This window comes from Psammomys obesus, unplaced genomic scaffold (assembly GCF_907164565.1).
Source record: "Psammomys obesus unplaced genomic scaffold, mPsaObe1.curated_primary_1811, whole genome shotgun sequence".
Lineage (NCBI taxonomy): Eukaryota > Metazoa > Chordata > Mammalia > Rodentia > Muridae > Psammomys > Psammomys obesus.
In genome coordinates this window covers 12624227-12645425 of record NW_026585895.1, presented here as the reverse complement: position 1 = coordinate 12645425, position 21199 = coordinate 12624227, and the positions used below count along the sequence as shown (strand labels likewise).

At 46.4% G+C, this 21199-nt stretch overlaps 1 protein-coding gene across 3 annotated transcripts in view; it reads left to right on the top strand.

Annotated features, from left to right (window-relative positions):
• Itga6 (integrin subunit alpha 6) overlaps nt 1–21199 on the top strand; it is a 68100-nt gene that overhangs the window by 36663 nt on the left and 10238 nt on the right. For all 3 annotated transcript variants that reach the window (XM_055600119.1, XM_055600117.1, XM_055600118.1), the window contains exons 6-23: nt 329–539; nt 1146–1339; nt 1477–1565; nt 2466–2584; nt 9486–9584; nt 9830–9891; nt 13371–13531; nt 13685–13828; nt 15717–15832; nt 15937–16126; nt 16225–16308; nt 16409–16488; nt 16645–16722; nt 16812–16914; nt 18183–18356; nt 19227–19325; nt 19422–19532; nt 19621–19719. In XM_055600119.1, the coding sequence (XP_055456094.1) occupies nt 329–539; nt 1146–1339; nt 1477–1565; nt 2466–2584; nt 9486–9584; nt 9830–9891; nt 13371–13531; nt 13685–13828; nt 15717–15832; nt 15937–16126; nt 16225–16308; nt 16409–16488; nt 16645–16722; nt 16812–16914; nt 18183–18356; nt 19227–19325; nt 19422–19532; nt 19621–19719 (2213 nt within the window). The remainder of the gene's footprint in view (nt 1–328; nt 540–1145; nt 1340–1476; nt 1566–2465; nt 2585–9485; nt 9585–9829; nt 9892–13370; nt 13532–13684; nt 13829–15716; nt 15833–15936; nt 16127–16224; nt 16309–16408; nt 16489–16644; nt 16723–16811; nt 16915–18182; nt 18357–19226; nt 19326–19421; nt 19533–19620; nt 19720–21199) is intronic.

Here is a 21199-nt window from a genome sequence, read left to right as displayed (position 1 = left end):
TCATTCCCAGGGGACGCCAATACCCAGCCCACTCTTCCTTTTAATATCAGAATAGGGTGTGAATTGGTTCTTAAGAAGTGTGACTACTTTGTAATCCAAGTCACACACGTGCTAAAAAGCATGAAACTGTTCTGTAAGAAGTCTTGATGTCCATAGAAAGCAGCAAAACAGCCATCAAGTCCCTTAGCACAGTGACTCCTATGGTAAACGTGAAAGCAGGTGGGAGGGCCAGGAGAAGAGCAGGGTGGGGATGCGGAGGGGAAGATAATAGTGGAATCTGCCTCTTGAGTGTCGCCCTCGAAGTTCAGGGTTGATGTTGTTTCTCCAGGCTTTTCGTTGGACTCGGGGAAGGGCATTGTTTCTAAAGATGACATCACTTTTGTATCTGGTGCCCCAAGAGCCAATCACAGCGGGGCTGTGGTTTTGCTCAAAAGAGACATGAAGTCCGCACATCTTCTCCCTGAGTATATATTTGATGGAGAGGGCCTGGCTTCCTCCTTTGGCTATGACGTGGCTGTGGTGGACCTCAACGCAGATGGGTAAGCGCGTTTATGCGGCTGCTGTTGCTGCTGACTGGCTTCTGTGGGACTGCAGATTAGCCGATTAAAAAATATGTTTACCGCCCCACCCTCGTCCTTCATGACAGCTGAGATTTGTTATCCTCCCAGTGGCACAGGGTTACCTTGAGTTTGGGGATCGTAGTTTCTTGAGAATTTAAATTTGGAGGAAAAATTCACTCAGAAGATGGCATTAGCTACACAACTGTACTGTGGTTTCCTGGTGGGGGGACTGGGGTTTGGGGAACTGTTGGGGCATTCAGGGTGTCTGACATCAAGTGGGAAGTGGTGGCCATGCCCGTACCCGGAGGACTCAGCTCTTGGTGCCTGCTAGAAATGGTAACGGAACAGCAGGACCTTGTTGGAAGTCCTCCTGTACCGTTCTCTGACTCAAGAAACTGCCTTTGAGTCGCCACTTTCGCTGCTTTCCCTGGTTTCTCACTCCTGTTGAGTGTTTTAATTGATGAGGTGTAAGTCCTTGGTTTGAGGCCCTGTCTATCGAGTTTGTGTGTTTTCCTAAGCCATTTTCCTAAGCCCGTTGGCATCTTAGGCCGAGGTTCCCAGCTCTTCTCTTTGTTCTGTTTTCAGGTGGCAAGACATCATTATCGGAGCCCCACAGTATTTTGACAGAGACGGGGAAGTTGGGGGTGCGGTGTACGTCTACATTAATCAGCAAGGCAGATGGCGCAACGTGAAGCCAGTTCGCCTTAACGGGACCAAAGATTCCATGTTCGGAATTGCGGTAAAGAATATCGGCGACATCAATCAAGACGGCTATCCAGGTGGGTAACAGATTGTGAAACGGCCACCATTCCTAGGTCAGTTGGTCAGGTAACTAGTGAGCGCATATGGCATCTTACTTGGAGACGCCGGAGTATTTCGTAAATGATAACTTTCTTTTTAAATGTGATGTCAACAGATATCGCTGTTGGAGCTCCCTACGATGATCTGGGGAAGGTTTTCATCTATCACGGATCCCCAACTGGCATAATTACCAAACCAACACAGGTAACCAAACAACCTCTCTACAATAGTGTAAACTGTAGGGTTAAGTAAATGTTCACCCATATTTCAGTTTCAAGTATACAACAGTGTTAGTGTTGGTGTGTGTGTGTGTGTGTGTGTGTGTGTGTGTGTGTGTGACCCAGAAGGACTCAGGAGGCTAGAAGTGTCAGATCCCCTGGAGCTAGAGTTACAGGTGGTTGTGAGCCCGCTGTTGCAGATGCTGGAATTAGCACTAGTGTCCTGGGAGAGCAGTCGGAGTTCCTAACCACTGAGCCATCTTTCAAACCCAGTGTGAATTGCAGAGTATCACTGGAAGATGGCTTTGACACACTTACACAGACGAAATGACACAGTGTAACCCAGAGTGAAGACCGGTCTATCCCGAGAGGGGGAGGGGTGGCCTGTGCTTCATTTCCCTTGCAGCGTGCTCAGTGGAATTGAGCACGCAAGTGCAAGACTGTAATTTACACAGAGAATTCGGACACCAAAACGTCTAACTGGTTTTGAAAATAAGACTTTTTTGGGGGGAGAGGGGAGGACAGTTAGATTTGGTTTTAAACTACACTGATTAGCTTAATAAATATAAACGAGGCTTCATCCTTTGGAATACAGTATGAATCAGATGGCTTTCATGAAACAAAACGTACAAAGTACTAGATACCGTGCATTTATAATGTAACGTAATTTGTTTGTAAATGAACTGAAACTTTTGCTCAGAATAAACTTTTTCTCTTTCTCTTATTTCCTTTTTCACTGCTTGTGGTGACAGGGATCTCAGCCCCGCTTTGTTTGTGCCGAGTGAGGGCTGTGCCTACCATTGAGCGCTTTTGTGCTTTTCTGAAAGGGTAGCTAGCCAGCTCTGTTACTGGCCCAGCGTTCATCCTAACGGCCTGTGTGTTCCAGGTCCTTGAGGGTACATCGCCTTACTTTGGATATTCGATTGCTGGGAACATGGACCTGGATAGGAACTCCTACCCTGATGTTGCTGTTGGCTCCCTCTCAGACTCAGTGACCATTTTCAGGTGTGTGCTGTGTTTCACTTAGAAACAAGCTTCAAAATGATCTTACACTAACTAATGTTTTGGGTTTTTTTTTTGTTTTTGTTTTTGAGGCAAATGCTTATATGAATTTGAACATTTTTTTCTTTTGATGGGGTATAATAATAGATGATGATAATTATGTAAAAATCTCGCTAATACTGAACTAATTGGCGGTAAAAATGTGTCAGAATTCATGGAAAGTTCTGCTTCCTAGGTACGTCTTCAAAACCTATTTTTTGAGAGGCTTGGGAAGATGGCTCAGGGCATCCAGGCACTTGCCTGGCAGTGCTGGGCAGGGGTGGTGGCCCTTCTGTAATTCCAGCCCTGGAAGGGATTCCTGAAACCAGCCAGCTAGGGGGACCAGCGTTTCGGTGGCTCTGGGTTTACTTGAGAGATTCTGCCTCAATGAATACAGCGGAGGAGGAAGCGTGAGCAAGGAATCTCTGAGTCACTCACAGTCAGTGTTCGTTCTCCACGTGCACGGATGCCTACACTAGTACCTACACACATGCGCACATGTGTACGAAGAGAAGCGAAGCAGTTTTAAAAAGCAACTTTCCTTCTGATGAAAATGCAGCACACGGGGCTGAGGAGATGGCTCAGTGGTTAGGAGCACTTGGCTGCTCTTCCAGAGGCCCCGAGATCCATTCCTGGCAACTACGTGGTGTCTCACAACCATCTATATTAGGATCTGATGCTCTCTTCTGGCGTGTAGGCGTACATGAAGATAGAGCATTCATATACATAAATAAAAATATTTAAAAAAAAAAGCAGCACACATAAAGAAGAAAATCTGTTATTCTTCGTCATATTTTTTCTTTTTGTTTCAATCTGCTTTCCCATCCATTATTAAACTCCAAAAATTGGGTTTTGTTTTTTTTTTTTTAATGTTTCTGATCTTCTATATCCCATGCGCATACATAAATAGTTCTTCATGTACAAATTGTCTGTAACCTGCTTTGGTCCATGTGTGGTCTTAGGAGGCTTTGCCTTTCGCACTGAGTATTTTTCTGGGATGAAGGTAACAAGCTGTGGATAAGTGAGTCAGTGTTTTATCCAACCAGCTGCTGCAATGTCGTTGGTAGTTTCAAGGGCCTCCCTTTCCTCCAGCCCACGGTACAGAAAGCAGTGGTAAATTCCCTTGTGTTTGTCACGCTCATGATGACTTCCGGACAGGAAGTTTCCGCAGCATGTCTCCCTGATGTGCGTCCCCACAGCCAGCTCCTCACACTGTTTCTGAAAGTAAAGTTGCGTGCGCATTTGAAGACCTAGTTCAGCTTCACCCAGAAACCCTCAAAAAGGCTGCAGCCAGGCAAGATGGGCTGCCGATGCCTTGGAGCCTCTTTTGCTGTTTCCATTACTCCTGGCAATCACCGTTTTAGAAAGTTTGATTTAAAGTAGAAGAGTCCTGGGGTTTTGTTGTTGTTATTAATGTTAATTCACATTTATAGAAAATCGAGCTCCTAAGTATTCTGGTCTTCCTCAAAACGATGTAATGGGTTTGAGCAGCACTGTTTGTTGTGATTGTTTTTGTTAATTTATATGTATACAGTGTTCTGCTTGCATGTACACCTGCGTGCCAGAAGAGGGCACCAGATCTCATTATAGATGGTCGTGAGGCACCTTGTGGTTGTTGGAAATTGAACTTGGGACCTCTGGAAGAGCAGCCAGTGCTCTTAACCCCTAAGCCATCTCTCTAGCCCCAGCACTATTATTTTAAGATCAGTAAAAGACCACAGGCCTTGCTGTTCCCTAATCTGGTTTGTAAGAATTTAATGTCTAGCCGGATGTGCTGCTTATGCCTGTAACCCCACTACTTGGGAGGTTGAGGCCAGCCTGACTTACATAGTAAATTCCAGGCCAACTAGCACTACAAGGTTTTAAAATAATATACAAAAATGAGGCCAGCAAGCTGGCTCAGTGGGTCAAGGCAGCTGGCACCGAACTTGGCAACTTGAGGCCCATCCCCAGGTCCTCTGTGGTGTAGAAGAAGAGAATCAACAGGTACAATGACCACTACAGGTGTGCCCCAGCATGACTTAATAGTAGCCTGTTGTGAACATGCTGAATTAATTTTTTAAACTGGTGGAAAATACAGGTAGTGTCCAGTTTTTATTAAAAGCAATCTGATAGGGGACATTGTATATATCCCTATATGATGTTTTTAAAAGAAAAATTAAAGTTCATAGGATATAGGCTAGCAATCACTTGCTTTAATACATATATTTTCAGAAAAGTTGTATCTCTTTATATTCACTGAGGTTATTTCCTCACAGACTTAACAGTATTAAATACAATGAATCTAGTTTTTGTTAGATAAGTGATCTTACCTTTTGATTAATTTACCTTTCTTTGAAGATGAACCATTTGAAAGCCGGGCATGGTATGCATGCCTTTAATCTCCGTACTCAGGAGACAGAGACAACAAGGTCTTTGTGAGTTTGAGGACAGCCTGGTCTATAGAGTGAGTTCCAGGACAGCCAGGGCTATATAGAGAAAGAGAGAGAGAGAGAGAGAGAGAGAGAGAGAGCGAGGGAGGGAGAAAGTGAACCATTTGATCGATTGGGTTTGGGTTTTTTGTTTGCTATTTTTATTTGTTCTGTTTCTAAGACAGGGCCTTGCTCTGTAACCCAGCCTGGCCTGAAACTCAAAACTCTTTCTTCTGCTTCTTCCAAGGTGCTCGCACTATAGCAGTGTGTCACCATGCCCATCTGGTTTTTGTTTCGTTTTGTTTGCTTTTTAAACTAGTTGGCTTTGGAGTCATTTTTAGTTCCTAAAATTACCTTTAGGGAAATGGGCGATAAAGTGCAGTGAAACTTCGTGCGGGGGGGCTTGGTGCTACTTTTGCCCTACAGACCTTGGCAAGAGTGCCTGATCGACAGGCAGCCTGCGCACCTAAAATATAATCTTCCTCCAAACCCCCCTGGGAGAAGGAGTCCATCACAGGGCCCTTCCACTGCTGGCGAGACTTGCTGTCACTGTGCTGCTCAGGATGACCTCGAACCCCTTGGCTTAAACAATCCACCAGCCTGAACCTCCCAAGTACTTGTGAGTTTAACCAGATAAACCAATTAAGTGTTGCCTTGTGCGTGAAAAAACACATTTTCCATCATGCTCCTATGCTGTGTCCTGTATGTGTTACATGCTTAAAGACTGGAAATTAGAGCAGACTCACAGCCAGGTGTGTTCAAATATTTTGAAATGTGTGTATTAATTAACAAAGTAATACTATAATGTACAAAGCCCTATACAGCAACTTCTTATCTTAAAATGCATGAGTAAATACAATAAGTAAAAAGATACAGATTTTTTTTTCCATAGGGAAATGTATTTTAAAAGCTTACTTTAAAAATACATATGTATGCAAGCATTTGGAAGGCGGAGGCAGGTGGATGTATGTGAGTTCAAGGCCAGCCTTGGACTGGCCTTGACTCTGTCTCAAAATAAAGTGTAAGCTGGGTTATAATGGTGCAAGCCTTTAACCCAGCACTGGGGAGGCAGAGGCAGGCAGATTTCTGTGAGTTTGAGGTCAGCCTGATATACAGAGTGAGTCCAAGATAGCCAAGGCTACATAGAGAAACTATCTCTTAAAAAAACAAAAAAGCATACTATGAAGAAGTGTGAATGTGTGTCTTATTTATACATGTGTGTATGTGTCTATGTATAAATATACATATATTACATACACATTATATATGTAGTGTGTCAAAAGAGGTAATAATAGACTACCAAAAAGTCCAGTGTCAGGCATGGAAAACCTCCCTTTGTATTGTTCATCAAGGAGGTCCAAAGTTGTGCTCGCTCTCTCTCGAAGATTTATTTATTTTTTATGTGTGTTGGTGTTCTGCCTGCATGTATGTGTAAGAGTGTCATGTGGATGCTGAGAATTGAACTCAGGTCCTCTGGAAAGAGGCCACAGTGCTCTTAACCGCTGTGCCATCTCTTCAGCCCAGGTTGCTCTCTCTTTAAGGAAGGGCCTTACCTCCCTCTGTCAGGAAAACTGGAACCCAAAGGAGTTCTTAAGCAAGACACAGGGCAGGGTCAGAGGTGACATTACTATGCTCGATTAGATCCCATGGCGCCCAGGATGAAAGAGGAGTGGGAAGATGAAGATACAGGTTAACTCTCTGAGAACATTGTCAAAACTCAAGAATGCGATTAGTTAGTGTCCTGGAAATCCACAGCTGCCTGAATGTGCAGTAGAAACAGGAGGATAAATGAAGGAAAGGGGAGAAATGGAGACTGTGGGAGTATTCACTCTGTTCCTGGTGGCTGCCTTCCCCATAGGTGGGCTTGTTCCCTCTCCAGCTACCAGGAGATGGATTCCAGAAGGTTGAGATAGCTATCTGGGCTTTGGAAGACATTTTCCTATTAAAAATGTGTTCTTCGGGATGCTGGCGTTTACTACAAGCTCACCAAAGCCCCAACTGGATCCTCATGGTAGTGAAACTGTACCCTCACTCTTAGTTCTGGAGCAGGGAAGATGAGAGGGGCCAGGATCTCCCCAGCGTGCCTCTCTCCCCCCAAGCATACAGCCACCAAGTTCTGGTGTTCTCTGTGGCTATGACAGGCTCAGGCCAGAGGCCTCTGGTATCTTTCTTTGTCTCCCCACATCCTGGGAACAGCATAAGGGGAGAAAAGGCATTTTCATGTAATGAACAGAGCCAAAGGGTAAGACTTAGAATATTGTTTATGGGCTTGGAGCACAGTGGAGATGGGGAATGGTGGGTTCAGGTATCTGTTACTGGGGAGGTTTTTTTGTTTTTTTGTTTGTTTGTTTTTTCTTTTTTAGACAAAGTTTTACTATGTGACCAAGGTGGCTTTGAACTCAAACCTTCTGCCTCGACCTCCCAATTGCTAAGATACCAAATGTGTGCCACCATATCCAGATGTTAGTCTATTCTTAAGGTTAGGAATGAAAGATTCCAACAGGTAAAGAGGGTCAAATGTTTGTAAGAGGGAGACTCAGTAGTTCAGGATTGGCAGTCTTACAGGGAAGATACCTGAGAACAGCCAAGTGTTAGGCACCTCTTGGTATAAATCTTTGGAGGTTATTATAATTATCATTAAAATATGTATAATTAAAATCACCTGTTAACACACTCCAGAACAAATAACTTATACCAGAAAGACAGACATAATGAGTACTGGCAAGGATGTAGAAAAAAGGAAATGCTTATGTTGGTGGAAATTTAAATTAGATCCATCATTGTGGAAAGCAATGTGCAGGTTGTTTCTTAATAAGTAAAAGATCTACCCTGTGACCCTGCAGATACATCAGCTAAGGAAGTGCAACGAATGTTGCAAGAGACATCTATGCTTCCGTGTTTATTGCAGCATTATTAGAAAGAACCTAAGCATCAGCCAATGGATAAAGAAAGTGTACATATGCACGGTGAAACATAGTTCAGCCATGACAATAAAATCCTGTCATCTGTGACAGCATGATGGAATTGGAGATCGCTGTGTTAAGTGAAACAAGCCAGGCGCAGAAAGACCAAGTGTCACGTGACGTCACTCACCCTTGGTATCTAAAAATCATTGAACTCAACAACAGTTGAGAAATGAATGGTGGTTACCATTGGGGTGGGAGTCTGGGAGGGAGAGGGGGAAGAGAGATAGATTCTCGAGTAGTCTTAGTCAGGAGCCACTGCACAGTAGGGTGGGTGATTGGGTCAAGGTGATGTATTGTGTATTTTTAAAAGCTAGGAGGATTTTGAATGTTGCCGCCAGAAAAATGGTTTGTGTTGAAATTAATGTTTATCCTGATTTTGCACATTATACACTATTTACCAGAGATCACTGTGTGTGTGAGTGCGTGCGTGTGTGCGTGTGTAAGCAAGCTTTAAGTTTGCCTCATCCTCCAGAGTACCTGGGACTGTGCCACCAAGATGGGATGTTCAATTTATTTTATGTGTATGTTGTTTGAGACAGGGCCTCACTATGAAGCACTGGCTGGCCTTGAACTTAGATAGTCCAGGAAGTCCTCAGATTTGTAGTCCTTCTGCCTAAGCACCCTCACGTGCTAGAATCACAAACATGTGCCATTATGCCTGGCTGTTTTGAACGCTTCTGTATACGTATGTTTTGAAAACTTAAGTAAAACAAAGAATATTTGTTTATTCATATAGTGAGGCAGGTTCTTGCTGTATAACCTTAGCTGGCCTGGAACTCCATATGTAGGCCAGACTAGCCTTGGGCATATGGCAGCCCTCCTGCCTCTGCATCCTGAACACAGCAACGCTCTGAACACACTTGTTCTTTGACTTGGGGGTTCTGCTTCTGGGGATTTATCTCTAAGTAAGCTCTAAGCACAGGTTTCTGTGTGGTTAGTATGACTGTTAGCATGGCTGCTGGTGACCACTGATTACACAGAGGCCAGGACATTATTGTTGTTAGGCTAATTCCTTATCCCATAAATACGACCCGTCATCTGTATGCGCTAGGAGGAGCGCCCCCCCCCCCCATGTTAAGGAATGAAACATAGCTCCACAGAGGACAGGTAACACAGAAATCTCCTGTTTAGTTGAAACTACATTTTCACATTTGACAGTAGGCTGTATTTGTAACAGAAACGTAGACAGATAGCGTGTCTGAAAAGAGAACGCACAAGACTACCTGGGTGTGGGTGTATTATAATGGAGAAAGAGAGTGTTTGCTGGGAGACATGGCATGCATGAAGTCTGCTGTTGTTTACAGTACAGCTTTAAATATTGTATACGTTAAGTCTGTATCCATTAGTTCTTCGATTTGTCCCCAGTAGGGCAAGAACTCACACCTGCACATACTCGTTTTCCTGAGCTGCTGCAAATACTGTCTACTGTGTGAATGACTCAAAAGATAACAAAAGGCTTAGCTTGCTCTTTGCTCCTTTTGTCTTCAGATCCCGGCCAGTGATTAACATTCTGAAAACCATCACGGTGACCCCTAATAGAATTGACCTCCGCCAGAAGTCCATGTGTGGGTCACCTAGTGGGATATGGTGAGTCCCTTTTGTGATCCCAGGGGCTGGCTCCGCTCTCAGTTTGGGGATGACCCACTTTGACCTGATGAGCCTTAAGGCAGGCTCAGGGTGTGCCGGACAGAGGGACTGGTGGAATGCTGTTCGGTGAACATACCATCTCCTCATCAGTGGGCGGAGTGGACATTGGAGGGCTGGGGACAGGGTGGGGATTTTCTGCTGCCACAGTGCATCTTTTAAGAAATAATGTGTTTGATTTCATGCAGCCTCAAGGTTAAAGCCTGTTTTGAATATACAGCGAAACCCTCTGGCTATAATCCTCCAATATGTAAGTGCCTACCTAGTACAAAACACATCTGTCTCTGCCAGGTTGGAAGTTCTGCGGTGGCCAAAGTGAGCCTGCAAACTCTTGTCTAGGGGATGAAGCGCTCATCCAGTGGTCACCCCTTTCATTGGGAGGGCACAGCAGCGTGTGGGAAAGGAAGGCTCTCCATTTGGTCCCCATTTGGATTTTCCAGAGCAGATGGTTTGGGATAGAATGCCTTGGGGAAAGCACTTATCTGCTGTCACAACAGCTTCTTCCCTTTCGGCCTTTGAAAAGTTCTGTGGAAAACTGGCTGCGAGGTTGTGGGTGGCGGTGGTGGAAAGGCAGCTCCGGGAGCCAGACACGGCTGCCGCTGGCACGCTAACCAGCTTAACCAGCCTCACCGTCTTCCCACAGTCATTTCAACCCCATCCCCCAAGCTGTGCTCCCAAGTACAGGACCTTGAGCGCCTAAAGGCTTGTCCTTTAGGCCAAGTCCTAAAGGCTTGGCCCTGGCTGCTGCTCCCAGCTTCAACGTAGCTCTGGTTGGCCCAAGGACAAGTCCTTGGCCTTTGAGTTTAATTATCTTGTCAGTTAAAAGAGTGCCTCTAAGTCATCATTGTCTGGGGTTATGAAGATGATCAAGGAGAAAACCAGATGGAAGGCTCTTTGCCTTTTAAATTATTCTCCTTCCTTTCTCTGGGACTCAAAACAGGATTTTTGTTTTGTTTGTTCGTTCGTTAGTGTGTGTAAGTATGCATACATACTGTGTAGATGTGAGAAGTCATCTTCAGAAGTCATCTTACTTGCTGGCTGTAAGTGTAGCTCATGTCTTTAGCCACGCTGGCTAGCCAGTGAGCCCCAGGGCTGGCCTTGTAAGCACAGGCTGCCATGCTTTTCTGGGCATCCAAACTCATGTCCACAGGATTGTATGGGGGACGCTGAGCCATCTCCACCTCCCTGGTACTGGGATGACAGGCAGCTCACCACGCCTCTTCAGTTGGAAGAACTCCTTGATTATGCTTACACAGTAGTAGGAATTTTAGAACCAGATAAAACAGGATGTCCACAAAAATCCCTAAGCTCAGTACATTGAGAACCACCTCCCAGTCTCCCACAAGCGAGCTTATTGTTGGACCGTGAGAGCCTCTCTTGCCTGGCCTCCCATTCGGTGGCGCGCACCCACAGATATTTATAATTGAGCCTTAATGAGCATTCTTGGCTTGCTCCTCCGCAGGTCAGCCCAGGTGACCTGCAAGGATTTTAAGATGATGTGCGTTGTCTGGAGGTTACGGAGGGTCAGCGTGGGTTTGGTAGATAAACGGTTTTAATGTATCCACACCCTCCTTTACTTTTGCCCATGAGGGGCACTCAGCATGGGAGCCTTCGTCTGGTTCATTGTGAAGTTAGCAGGTCACTGATAAAAGGATGATGTCAAGGCTGCAGAAGGCCAAAATGAGCAGCGTTCCATTTGGCGGCTATGACATTTAAGGATATTTCAGACGGACAGAAAAAAATCGCTATCGAAGCCATCAGTGCTTCTAAATTCTGGGGTTCCATATCTGAATAACCAGCACTTCAATGCAAAAGTCACATCACGCTGTGTGTGCACATACACACGCAACAAAGTGTGCGTACAGTGGGGTGGAGCCGGTTACTCCAGTCTGTTCGTCTGTGCTGTAGACGGTATTTCTGTCAGGTGTCATGGTAGTTGGTAGGGATACAGTGAACAAGGGGGATGCAGCCTTTGTCCTTAGCTCCTTTACGCCATGGAAGACAGGCAGCTACGGTGCGGTAACCTCCAAGGGTTTGGAGAGAGAACTTTCTCAGTGGCTCACGAGGAGCCAGGACACGCTTTCTGGATAAAGTGATGTCTGGGTCAAGGTCTGAAGAGGAAATAGGGTTTAGTTAAGCAGAGCTGGGCAGGATAGAGAGGAGAAAGAGGGTGAGGGGCAGCGAGACCTGGCCTCTAAGCCTCTGGATAAAGCAGCCTGCTTCTGTGTTTCAGAGACTCGAGCTCTTGATGCTTCTGTCCCCTGCTGTGTGGTTCTGAAAGTCCTTTCCTACACTTACAAGGAGGACATTAAAGCACACGGTCTCACAGCTTGGGGCGTAGGTGGCTCTGTTAGTACAGGGCTTGCCTAGTCTGCACAGCGTCCTGGCGTAATCTCGGCACTGTGTGATTGTAAAGCGCTGGCCCGAGGATGGCCCCGTATAAAGCCAGGTGGTGGGGCATGTGCGAGATTCCAGCACTCAGGAAGTGCAGGCAGGAGGGAGGATCTGTTCAGATCATCCCTAAACTTCATAGCCAGTTTCGGGCACCCTGGCCTACGAAATCAAACAAACAACAAACCCACAAAAAGATTTCTTTCACCCTAGCATGAGTGGTAAAATGTAAGTTGCTCGTTTTCTACATTTTCTGGAGCAGAGTTTTGTCTGTCCTGGTCCCCGTCCCCCCGCCCCACACAGAGGCTGTTTTCTCTGCCCCTCTGCGCCTGCTCACATGCTTTTTTCCTCCCTGATGGTTTTAGTGAGTGCCTAATGAATGTAAGTAATTTAAGTACTGGCCCATGAAAAGCACAGTTAGCAGCCTCATCCAGTGACCCAGTGAAGAATGCATTCCAGAGTCCAGAAGTGAGCTCCTGACCATCCAGATCCTGGCCTGCCTCCAAGCTGCATTAGCAGAGGCAGCTCGGCATTAGTGAGCAGCCAGCCAGCTCTGCCGCAGGCGAGAGGCTTATGGATAAAAGCTGTGTTGGGCTGACCAACTGGCTTCCAGCTGCTGAAAGGATGTCAGCGAAATTTGTCTGTCTGTGTCTGATTATCTGTCTATCATCTATCCGTCTATTATCTGTCATCCATCCATCCATCCATTTATCTCTTATATGTACTATCTATCTATGTCTCTTGTTTTTCAGACATTCACACTGTAGCTGAAGCTACCTTTGAATTCATAGCAGTTCTTCCCTTTGCTCGCAAGAGCTGGGGTTACACGTTTCTCTTGCTCTGCTCTCAAGGACTTCTCTATCTGTAATGTGTGTGTCTCCTTTACTTATTGGCTCTAAAATGCAAGTGCCAGCTCAGCTTCAGGAGCCTGCTTTCCCAGACACCTTTTCAAATAGCAAAGACCCCAGGTGGGGAGGCACAGGCTAGAAGGGTCCCAAGGCAGGACCATTGGGTACTTACAGTTTCCTCTAGTATTCTGTGGGTTCCTGAAATCCAGCCAGGAACTGATTGATCTCTAGCTGAACTGATTGATCTCTAGCTGCTGCCAAAAACTCTAGCTTGTTCTTGAGCTCCCCCAGGTGGTCCAGTGAGAGTTTAACTTTAAAATAGTAACAGCCTTGAGACAACAAGTGGATTAAAAAACCTCTCAGGGCAGTAGAAGTTCCCCTACCAGGGAGAAACAAAGGTTATGGGACAAAGTGCTGTTGTACAGAGTTGTAGCCCAGGGGGCGTGGAGATGCGCTTTAAGTTAACATGATTTTGTTCATTTCAACCTAGCCATCGTGGGCATACTTGAAGCTGAAAAAGAAAGACGGAAAGCTGGGCTGTCATCCCGCGTTCAGTTTCGAAACCAAGGTTCTGAGCCAAAGTATACTCAGGAGCTCACCCTGAACAGGCAGAAGCAGCGGGCTTGCATGGAGGACACCCTCTGGCTGCAGGTGAGTGTGCGCCTGAGCCTTCCCCGAGGCGAGGAGAACAGAATGTGACTGCGTTGGCTGATGCTTAGGTGTCTGCGCAATGGCGCTGTCATTATTTTGGAGGTCCGTCTGCGTTTTTGACCACACTTACCCATGCCACCGCATGCCTTGCAGGAGAACATCAGAGACAAGCTGCGGCCCATCCCCATCACCGCCTCGGTGGAAATCCGGGAGCCCAGCACCCGCCGGCGCGTGAACTCGCTTCCCGAAGTTTTTCCCATCCTGAACTCCAATGATGCCAAAACAGTCCAGACAGATGTAAGCTTTCCTGGCTTTTGTTTTGCCAGCGTTTATCATACCTTGATTCTGAACCTAATGTCTCTGAAGGCCACAGAACTAGGGATCTGTTTTATGGGCCACTTCCTTAGGGCCAGGTATGATGGTGTTGTGTACACCTTTAATCCCAGCACTCAGCAGGCAGAGGCAGGAGGATGTCTGTGGAGTTCAAAGCCAGCCTGGTCTACACAGCAAGTTCTCAGTCAACTAGGGTTTAAGGTGTGACCTGTCCAAGAGAAAAAAAAATACTACATATTTCTGTATCCATATTTGGCTTCTGAGAAGTTGGTTCTCAAATTAGCAGCAAATATAGAAACCTGTGAGATGGAATTTGGGGATCAGGTTGAATTTGTCTTCATTATTTTTGTCCCCTAGTCCTTACTGAAACTAAATTTTCATTCTCCTGTTGTTTCTCCTATACTTGACATGTTTTATTTTACCACAGAGACCAACACAGTATGATGACAAATCAAGAAACAGCAAAACTTAGCAAAGAAAAAAAAAAAATTCACAATGAAATACTTCAGTGTCTAGTGCAGCTTGGGTCTGTGTAGAAAGAAAATGTGTATTCTGTGGCCCGCTGGACATGTTCTGTGAACAAGACCTATGTCCTAGGTCAGAGTAGAGATGTTAAATGAGCCCAGAGAAGCATGACATCTTGTTCATTTCTTTTTTTCAAGATGGGATTTGTTTCTGGTGTTTTATTCCTGGCTGTCCTGGAATTTGCTCTGTAGAATTAGGCGGGCCTTGAACTCACCTGCCTCCTCCTCCTCCTCCTTCTACTACTGGGATTAAAGGTGTCCCTGCCACAGCCTGGCTGTTAATATTTTGATTACTGTTTTGGTGCTGGGAATTATACCCTGGGCCTCCCAAATGCTTACACGCTTTGATCTGACATGGTGGAGTGCTTGGCTAACATACACAAAACCCTGACTTCATTCCCCAGCACACATGAAAATGGCCAGGTGGCCAAGCCTGTGACGGGAGTCAGAGACAGGAGGGTCAGAAGGTGAAGGCCATCTTTGACTCTATAGCAGCTTTGAGGCCAGCCTGAGCTGCCTGACACCCTATCTTCATAAAACCCAAAAAGACAAATCCAGTTCCTGCTGGAGAGGCCACTCTGAGGCTCTGGGTCGGATGCCACACAGGAGGACTTGTTCTGTTGTGGTAGCACATGCCTGTGATCCCAGCACTTGGGAGGCAGAGACAAGTGGATCTCTGTGAGTTCAAGGCCAGCCAGAAAAGCCAAGGCTACATAGAGAAACCCTGTCTCAAAAAAGCAAAATGAAAAAAAAGAAAAAGGGAAGGAAGACTCGCTGCTTTCAGTGTAAGTCTACGCTTTGTCCGTTGTCTTAGTCACCAGTTAGACTTAGTCGTGTTCTTTATACTTCTTGTTCTGTGATGCTTTACATTTTACTATGTTCCTAATTCTTGCGTACATTCCCAGCTCCTGAGCCAAGTCAAACATGACAGGAAAGGAGATCCTCCTTGTTCCGAGTTGTGCTTTCCTCATGTGTACAACGTGGCTCAGAGTGATAGGGTCTCCTCAGACTGCTGTGAGGAGTTAAAATCCATAAATCACTTTAGGCAGCATAAGGCCGTTACACAGCTGCCCTGAAGATAAAGCAGCGCTCTCTCCTACGAGACCGTGACGAAACCTAGCTAGAATGAAAAGTTAAGTGCCCTGTCTAAAGCCACACAGCTAAGCAGGCACCAGAGCCTCCGTGGCTTCGGGGACTCACGCTCTGCTGCGCCCCACCGCCTTGACCTGGTTGAAGTCACTCTGGGAGAGCAGGAGGCAGGTGTGTGGCAGGGAAATGGACTGTGAAGACCCCTAGGAACTGACCTCTCTGCATTTGGTTCCTTCCAGGTGCACTTCTTAAAGGAGGGATGTGGAGACGACAATGTCTGTAACAGCAACCTTAAGCTAGAGTATAAATTTTGCACCCGAGAAGGAAATCAAGACAAATTCTCTTACCTTCCAATGTAAGAGTCAGAAGCAGAAGTAACTGGCACAGGGGTTTGGTCACTAAGGGAACAGAACACGCGGTGCTGAGATTCTCTCCACCTCCCCTTTTTTTTTCCAATAGTCAAAAAGGCATCCCAGAATTAGTCCTAAAAGATCAGAAAGACATAGCTCTGGAAATAACAGTGACCAATGGCCCCTCGGATCCGAGGAATCCCAGGAAAGATGGCGACGATGCTCACGAAGCCAAGCTCGTAGCGACGTTCCCAGACACTCTGACGTACTCGGCCTACAGAGAACTCAGGGCTTTCCCCGTGAGTGTCTTTAAGAAGCCAGCAGGAGGGAGAGGCCAAGACCACCCAAGTGAACAAACTGTGACACCCTCCCTCTCCCCATGCCTTTTCTACCGCAGGAGAAGCAGCTGAGCTGTGTCGCCAACCAGAATGGCTCCCAAGCAGACTGTGAGCTCGGAAATCCTTTCAAGAGAAATTCCAGTGTAGGTGATGCCTCTGACCTCGGTCTTACTGTCCTGAATACCAGTGCTGTGTCCAAAGGCCTGGCCCTTGGTAACAAACCGTTCGTGTGTATTTTTTTAGGTTACTTTTTATCTGATTTTAAGTACAACTGAGGTCACCTTTGACACCACAGATCTGGATATTAATCTGAAGTTGGAAACGTAAGAGTTACTTCAACCTTCCCATTCATGCTTGTTCCATGAGAACCCGGGAGTCACTGAATCAGCCCTGATCTAACTCATGAAAGAAATGTAATTGTAAATGAGAAAACTGACTGTTCAAATAAAACCCATTGTTTCCCCCCCGTTCATTTTCAGAACAAGCAATCAGGATAATTTGGCTCCAATTACTGCAAAAGCAAAAGTGGTTATTGAATTGCTTTTATCGGTCTCCGGGTAAGTGTTGTGTATGGCATAACAAATCAGCGTTTGAAAGAGCCGTTTATAATTCTCACTAAAACGGGTGTTTTTTTTTAATTTGACAGAGTCGCTAAACCTTCGCAGGTGTATTTTGGAGGTACAGTTGTTGGTGAACAAGCGATGAAATCTGAAGATGAAGTAGGGAGTTTAATAGAGTATGAATTCAGGGTAAGTGAGAGAGATTGGTCCTAGATCCAGTCTTGATAAGTCAAGGTTTGTGACTGACCATTGGTTAACAAGATGCTGTTAATCAAGTCTTGTTAATCAGTGATCAGTCACAAACACCTGAAGGGAATACTCAGTTGAAAATGTTTGCTGGTCATTGACAATGGAAACTTTGTCCTCCCGAGTAAAGAAAAACTGTCACTCAGCAGGGACTCTGGTTCCAAGTGGATTCTTTCTGCCTGCTCTTCTTAGGAAGCTGTACCATGCGTGTATTTGTAGATGCAAAGTAATATTTTTTCCTCAGTCTATAAAACAAAAACTTCTGAGCAGTTTGTTGTTGAGCTTAGAATGTGGAATTCATTTCTTTCTTTGTTAGAAAGCCATCTTTCTGATGCTCTTGGCTGAGAGAATATTCACATTTACCTCCCTTGGGCAAGCCCTGTTCAGGTGAAATAGCCTGGGTATGTGCCAGCAGGGGCAGATAGATGATGGGCTGCCAGTGGACAGCGCAGCGACTCTAGGTTCAGTTTAACGGACTTGAATGTGGACCGTGATGTTTGCCTGTACCTCATATGGAATTGGGTCTGCATTGCAAATTGTGGTCCTGAGATCCTGGTGAGCATTTCTGATGAGGCCTGAAATTCGAGAATGGACTTGGCCCTAACCCAGCACTCTAAAGAGGCATGTTCTCTCAAATGCCGGTCAGTCGAGCTCTGTGCAGTCAGATGAGGCTGGAGAGCTGTGCCTTGTGGTACATGGAGGCCACTCTGCCTTCTCTCTCCATACCCCTATTGTACAAGGCTCCCATGACCCCAGCGCTTACTCGCTCTGAGCTGTGGCTCTCCGGAGTCTTCCCTGTGGAGCGGTGGCAGAGGCAGCCATCACAGTAGGGAGGTTTTCCAGAAGCAGGAAGGATATGGGTGCTGCTGCTGCTGGAGGAGAGGCTTTGTTGTCCTCTGCCAGACAGGACGCTCACTCAACAATTCACAGACTGCCCAGGACTCTCTGGGGGCTGCTGTTGGGAACCTGTCACACCGTCACACTCCTGGATTGAACCAGCAGTCCTTTCCCTTTGACCTTTTCCCCCTTCTGTTTTTATGAGAAGAATCTTTTAAGTACAGCTGTCTGTTTTGCACACCCAGTTCCTGATCCGTTTGGGGGATTTGTGTTGCTGCTATAGGATTATGCTGAGTATTTAGGCAGTAAGAAGAGCTCCTTAATTTTGCCTTAAAAGGATTATATTGTAGCGATTATCTGGTGTTCCCTGACAGGTGATTAACTTAGGTAAACCTCTTAAAAACCTCGGCACAGCGACCTTGAATATACAGTGGCCCAAGGAAATTAGAAACGGCAAATGGTTGCTTTATCTGGTGAAAGTAGAATCCAAAGGTTTGGAGCAGATCGTTTGTGAGCCACACAGTGAAATAAACTTCCTGAAGCTGAAGGTAGGTTGACCTGTCTCCTGCCCTCCCAGGTGTCATATAGAGCTGCTCGCCCTTGGAGGGGCAGACTCCGCCCCGCTAGGGAGGCTGCACCGAGGCCTGTTGCCTTCTCCTGTGGTTATGAGGGTTCTCATTCATAACTGAGCCACCCAGCCAGGCTAGGGCATTTTTTGTTTTTGCTGATGAATGACCGTCGTGGATCCTCCACTTGCTGGAATGAAGGACATTCCCTAAAGTGTTGGGACCCGATAAGGCAGGCACGGAAAACTGGGAGATTCCGCTGGGGGATGAACTGCAAGGAGCTTTAGGGAAGCACCGGCAAGGCTGAGGCAAATGACGTGGAGTGCGCTCATTCTTATTAATAGTTCACAGGCTCCCTTACTGTGTCAGGCAGGACTGAGCACTGTGAGTTAGTTTCTGTTATCCCCACAATGGGTGGGCTGAGAATTGGAGCCATAGTGACCTCAGAATGGCTATGAAGAGATAGGTAGATTCTGCACCTCAGCTCCCACTGATTTCAAAGTCCACCCCCTCTCTGCTGCAGCACGATTACATGTCCAGTGTGATGAGTGTCTGCATGGTCCGTGAATGGCTATTACTTCTCCTTTAAAGTCTGAGGGGTTTTGCTGTTGTCTGGTCGGGGCTGCCCTGGAACTCACCACACTGGCCTCGCAATCAGAAATCTGCCTGCCTCTGTCTCCTGAGTGCTGGGATTAAAGGCGTGAGCCACTGTGCCTGGCTTGGCTGTTTATTTTTTGAGGCAGTTTTTATGGAGCCCAGGGTGATCTTGGTGTAAATTTGGCTTTATTTGGAAGGCTTATATGGCAGTGGCAAATTTACATAAAGTTCGGCTGTTTCGCGTGTTTCTTTTAGGAGTCTCACAACTCAAGAAAGAAACGGGAGGTTCCTGAAAAACTGATAGATGACAGCAGGAAATTTTCTTTATTTTCTGAAAGAAAATACCAGACCCTCGTGAGTATTTTTCTGGGCTGTGGATGTGCTCTGTGGAGACGAGGAGCGGCTTCCCAGAGCAGAGTGGTGGGTTCTGACCTCCAGTCCCCTCTACAGAACTGCAGCACCAACGTGAACTGTGTGAACATCCGGTGCCCGCTCCGAGGGCTGGACAGCAAGGCCTCCCTCATTCTGCGCTCCAGGCTGTGGAACAGTACATTTCTAGAGGTGTGGCTTTCCCCACCCCACAGCCTCCCGGAAGAATGTGCTACTGCCAAGGACATCACTTTCCTAACACATCTCTTGTCTTCCACAGGAGTACTCCAAACTGAACTACTTGGACATTCTCGTGCGGGCTTCCATCGATGTGACCGCTGCTGCTCAGAACATCAAGCTCCCCCACGCGGGCACTCAGGTGAGGGCTGGTTCCCTCAGACCTCAAAGCTGGCCACTTCTTGACTGGCCACAACCTGAGGTCACCTTCTTTGGTGCTCATACTCTTCAGGTCCTGTTGCTTCTTAAGGGACGGTTTGAGGTTCTGCTTCATGAAGGTGTGTTTTACTAGAACTGTTGAAAAAAAGTAAACTGGAGCTGGGCCTGTGAATGCAGGCCTGTTGATAGCCTAGCTGCTCAGGAAGCTGCAGCAAGACTATCATTAATTCAGTCTGTCTGGAATTCAGAGTGAGTTCAAGGCGGGCCTGGGCAATTTAGTGAGGCCCTATTCCATAAGAAAACGTTTAAAAGGCCCTAATATGTAGCACATGCTTTCTGCCACCTCACAAGGCCCTTGGGTCAATCTCGGGTGGTATGCACACACACCTTAAATAAGGAAGCCTAGCGTCCTCCAGAGCTGCGGTCGAGATGAGAACCAGGGAGCCACACAATGGAAGGCTACCTTACAGGACAGCAGAGAATGAAGCCAGCCCGCCCCTGACACTGCAGCCTTCCCATGATAGCTGTGCTGTGTGTGGCCAATGGTGGTTACCAGAAAAGCTACTTCTCTGCATATCTGGGCTTGAGAAGCCGCGCCAAGCACAGCTAGAATCCCAGCACTTCGGGGGGCACAAACAGGAGGCTTGGTGCAAGTCTGGGGCAACCTGAGCTAAGTAGTGAGTCCCAGTTTAAGAGAGAGAACGGTGAGACCCTATGTCAAAAGCCCTGTAAATGGATGAATCAACCATCGACCTAGAATTGACTTTTGTAAAATAACTCCCTGGTGTGTCCTTTGGAGCAAGCCTTGGCCATGTAGCAGCCTTTCCAGTGGCAGAGAGGAGCTGTCCTGTCTCCTTGGACACCTTCAGAAGGAAGGTTATCTCCCTTAACCATCATGTGACTTCTCGGTGGAGCTGAGTCCACAGCTCAGCTCCCAGGTTCTCTTCTTTTCCTGGAAGGTGGTAGAACTCAGGGCCCGAAGTACTTCCTGTCTTGGGCATTTTCTCTTATCCAGCCTCCTAGCAGAGATTCCTCTCTGCGTGACCCTGCCTCCTTTATTTAATCCTTTTAGATTGGCCAATGATTTCTTATATCTAGAGCCCATTTCCTTTGAAAATGGAGACGTTTTCTTATCACAAGTCTTTCACTGCCTTCTGTTTTCTGTGGACCTCTGGGCGACGAGAGCTCAGGCCCCATGCCGGCACTCTCCTTGTGTATCTGAGCGTGCAGGTTTTCAGCCTGAACATGGGAGCTTGGTTTGAGCACAGGCCTTCCTTCTTGATCCCTCACTTACTATGAATTACACTTTCGTCTTCAGCTCAATTCTCTTTCTAGTCTGAAGATGATTGGCAATAGAAGCAAAATAGATTCTGTAACTCAGTTTTCTTTTACTCTAATCCTGCTTTAAAAAAAAACGAAAGAAAGAAAGAAAGAAAGAAAGAAAGAAAGAAAGAAAGAAAGAA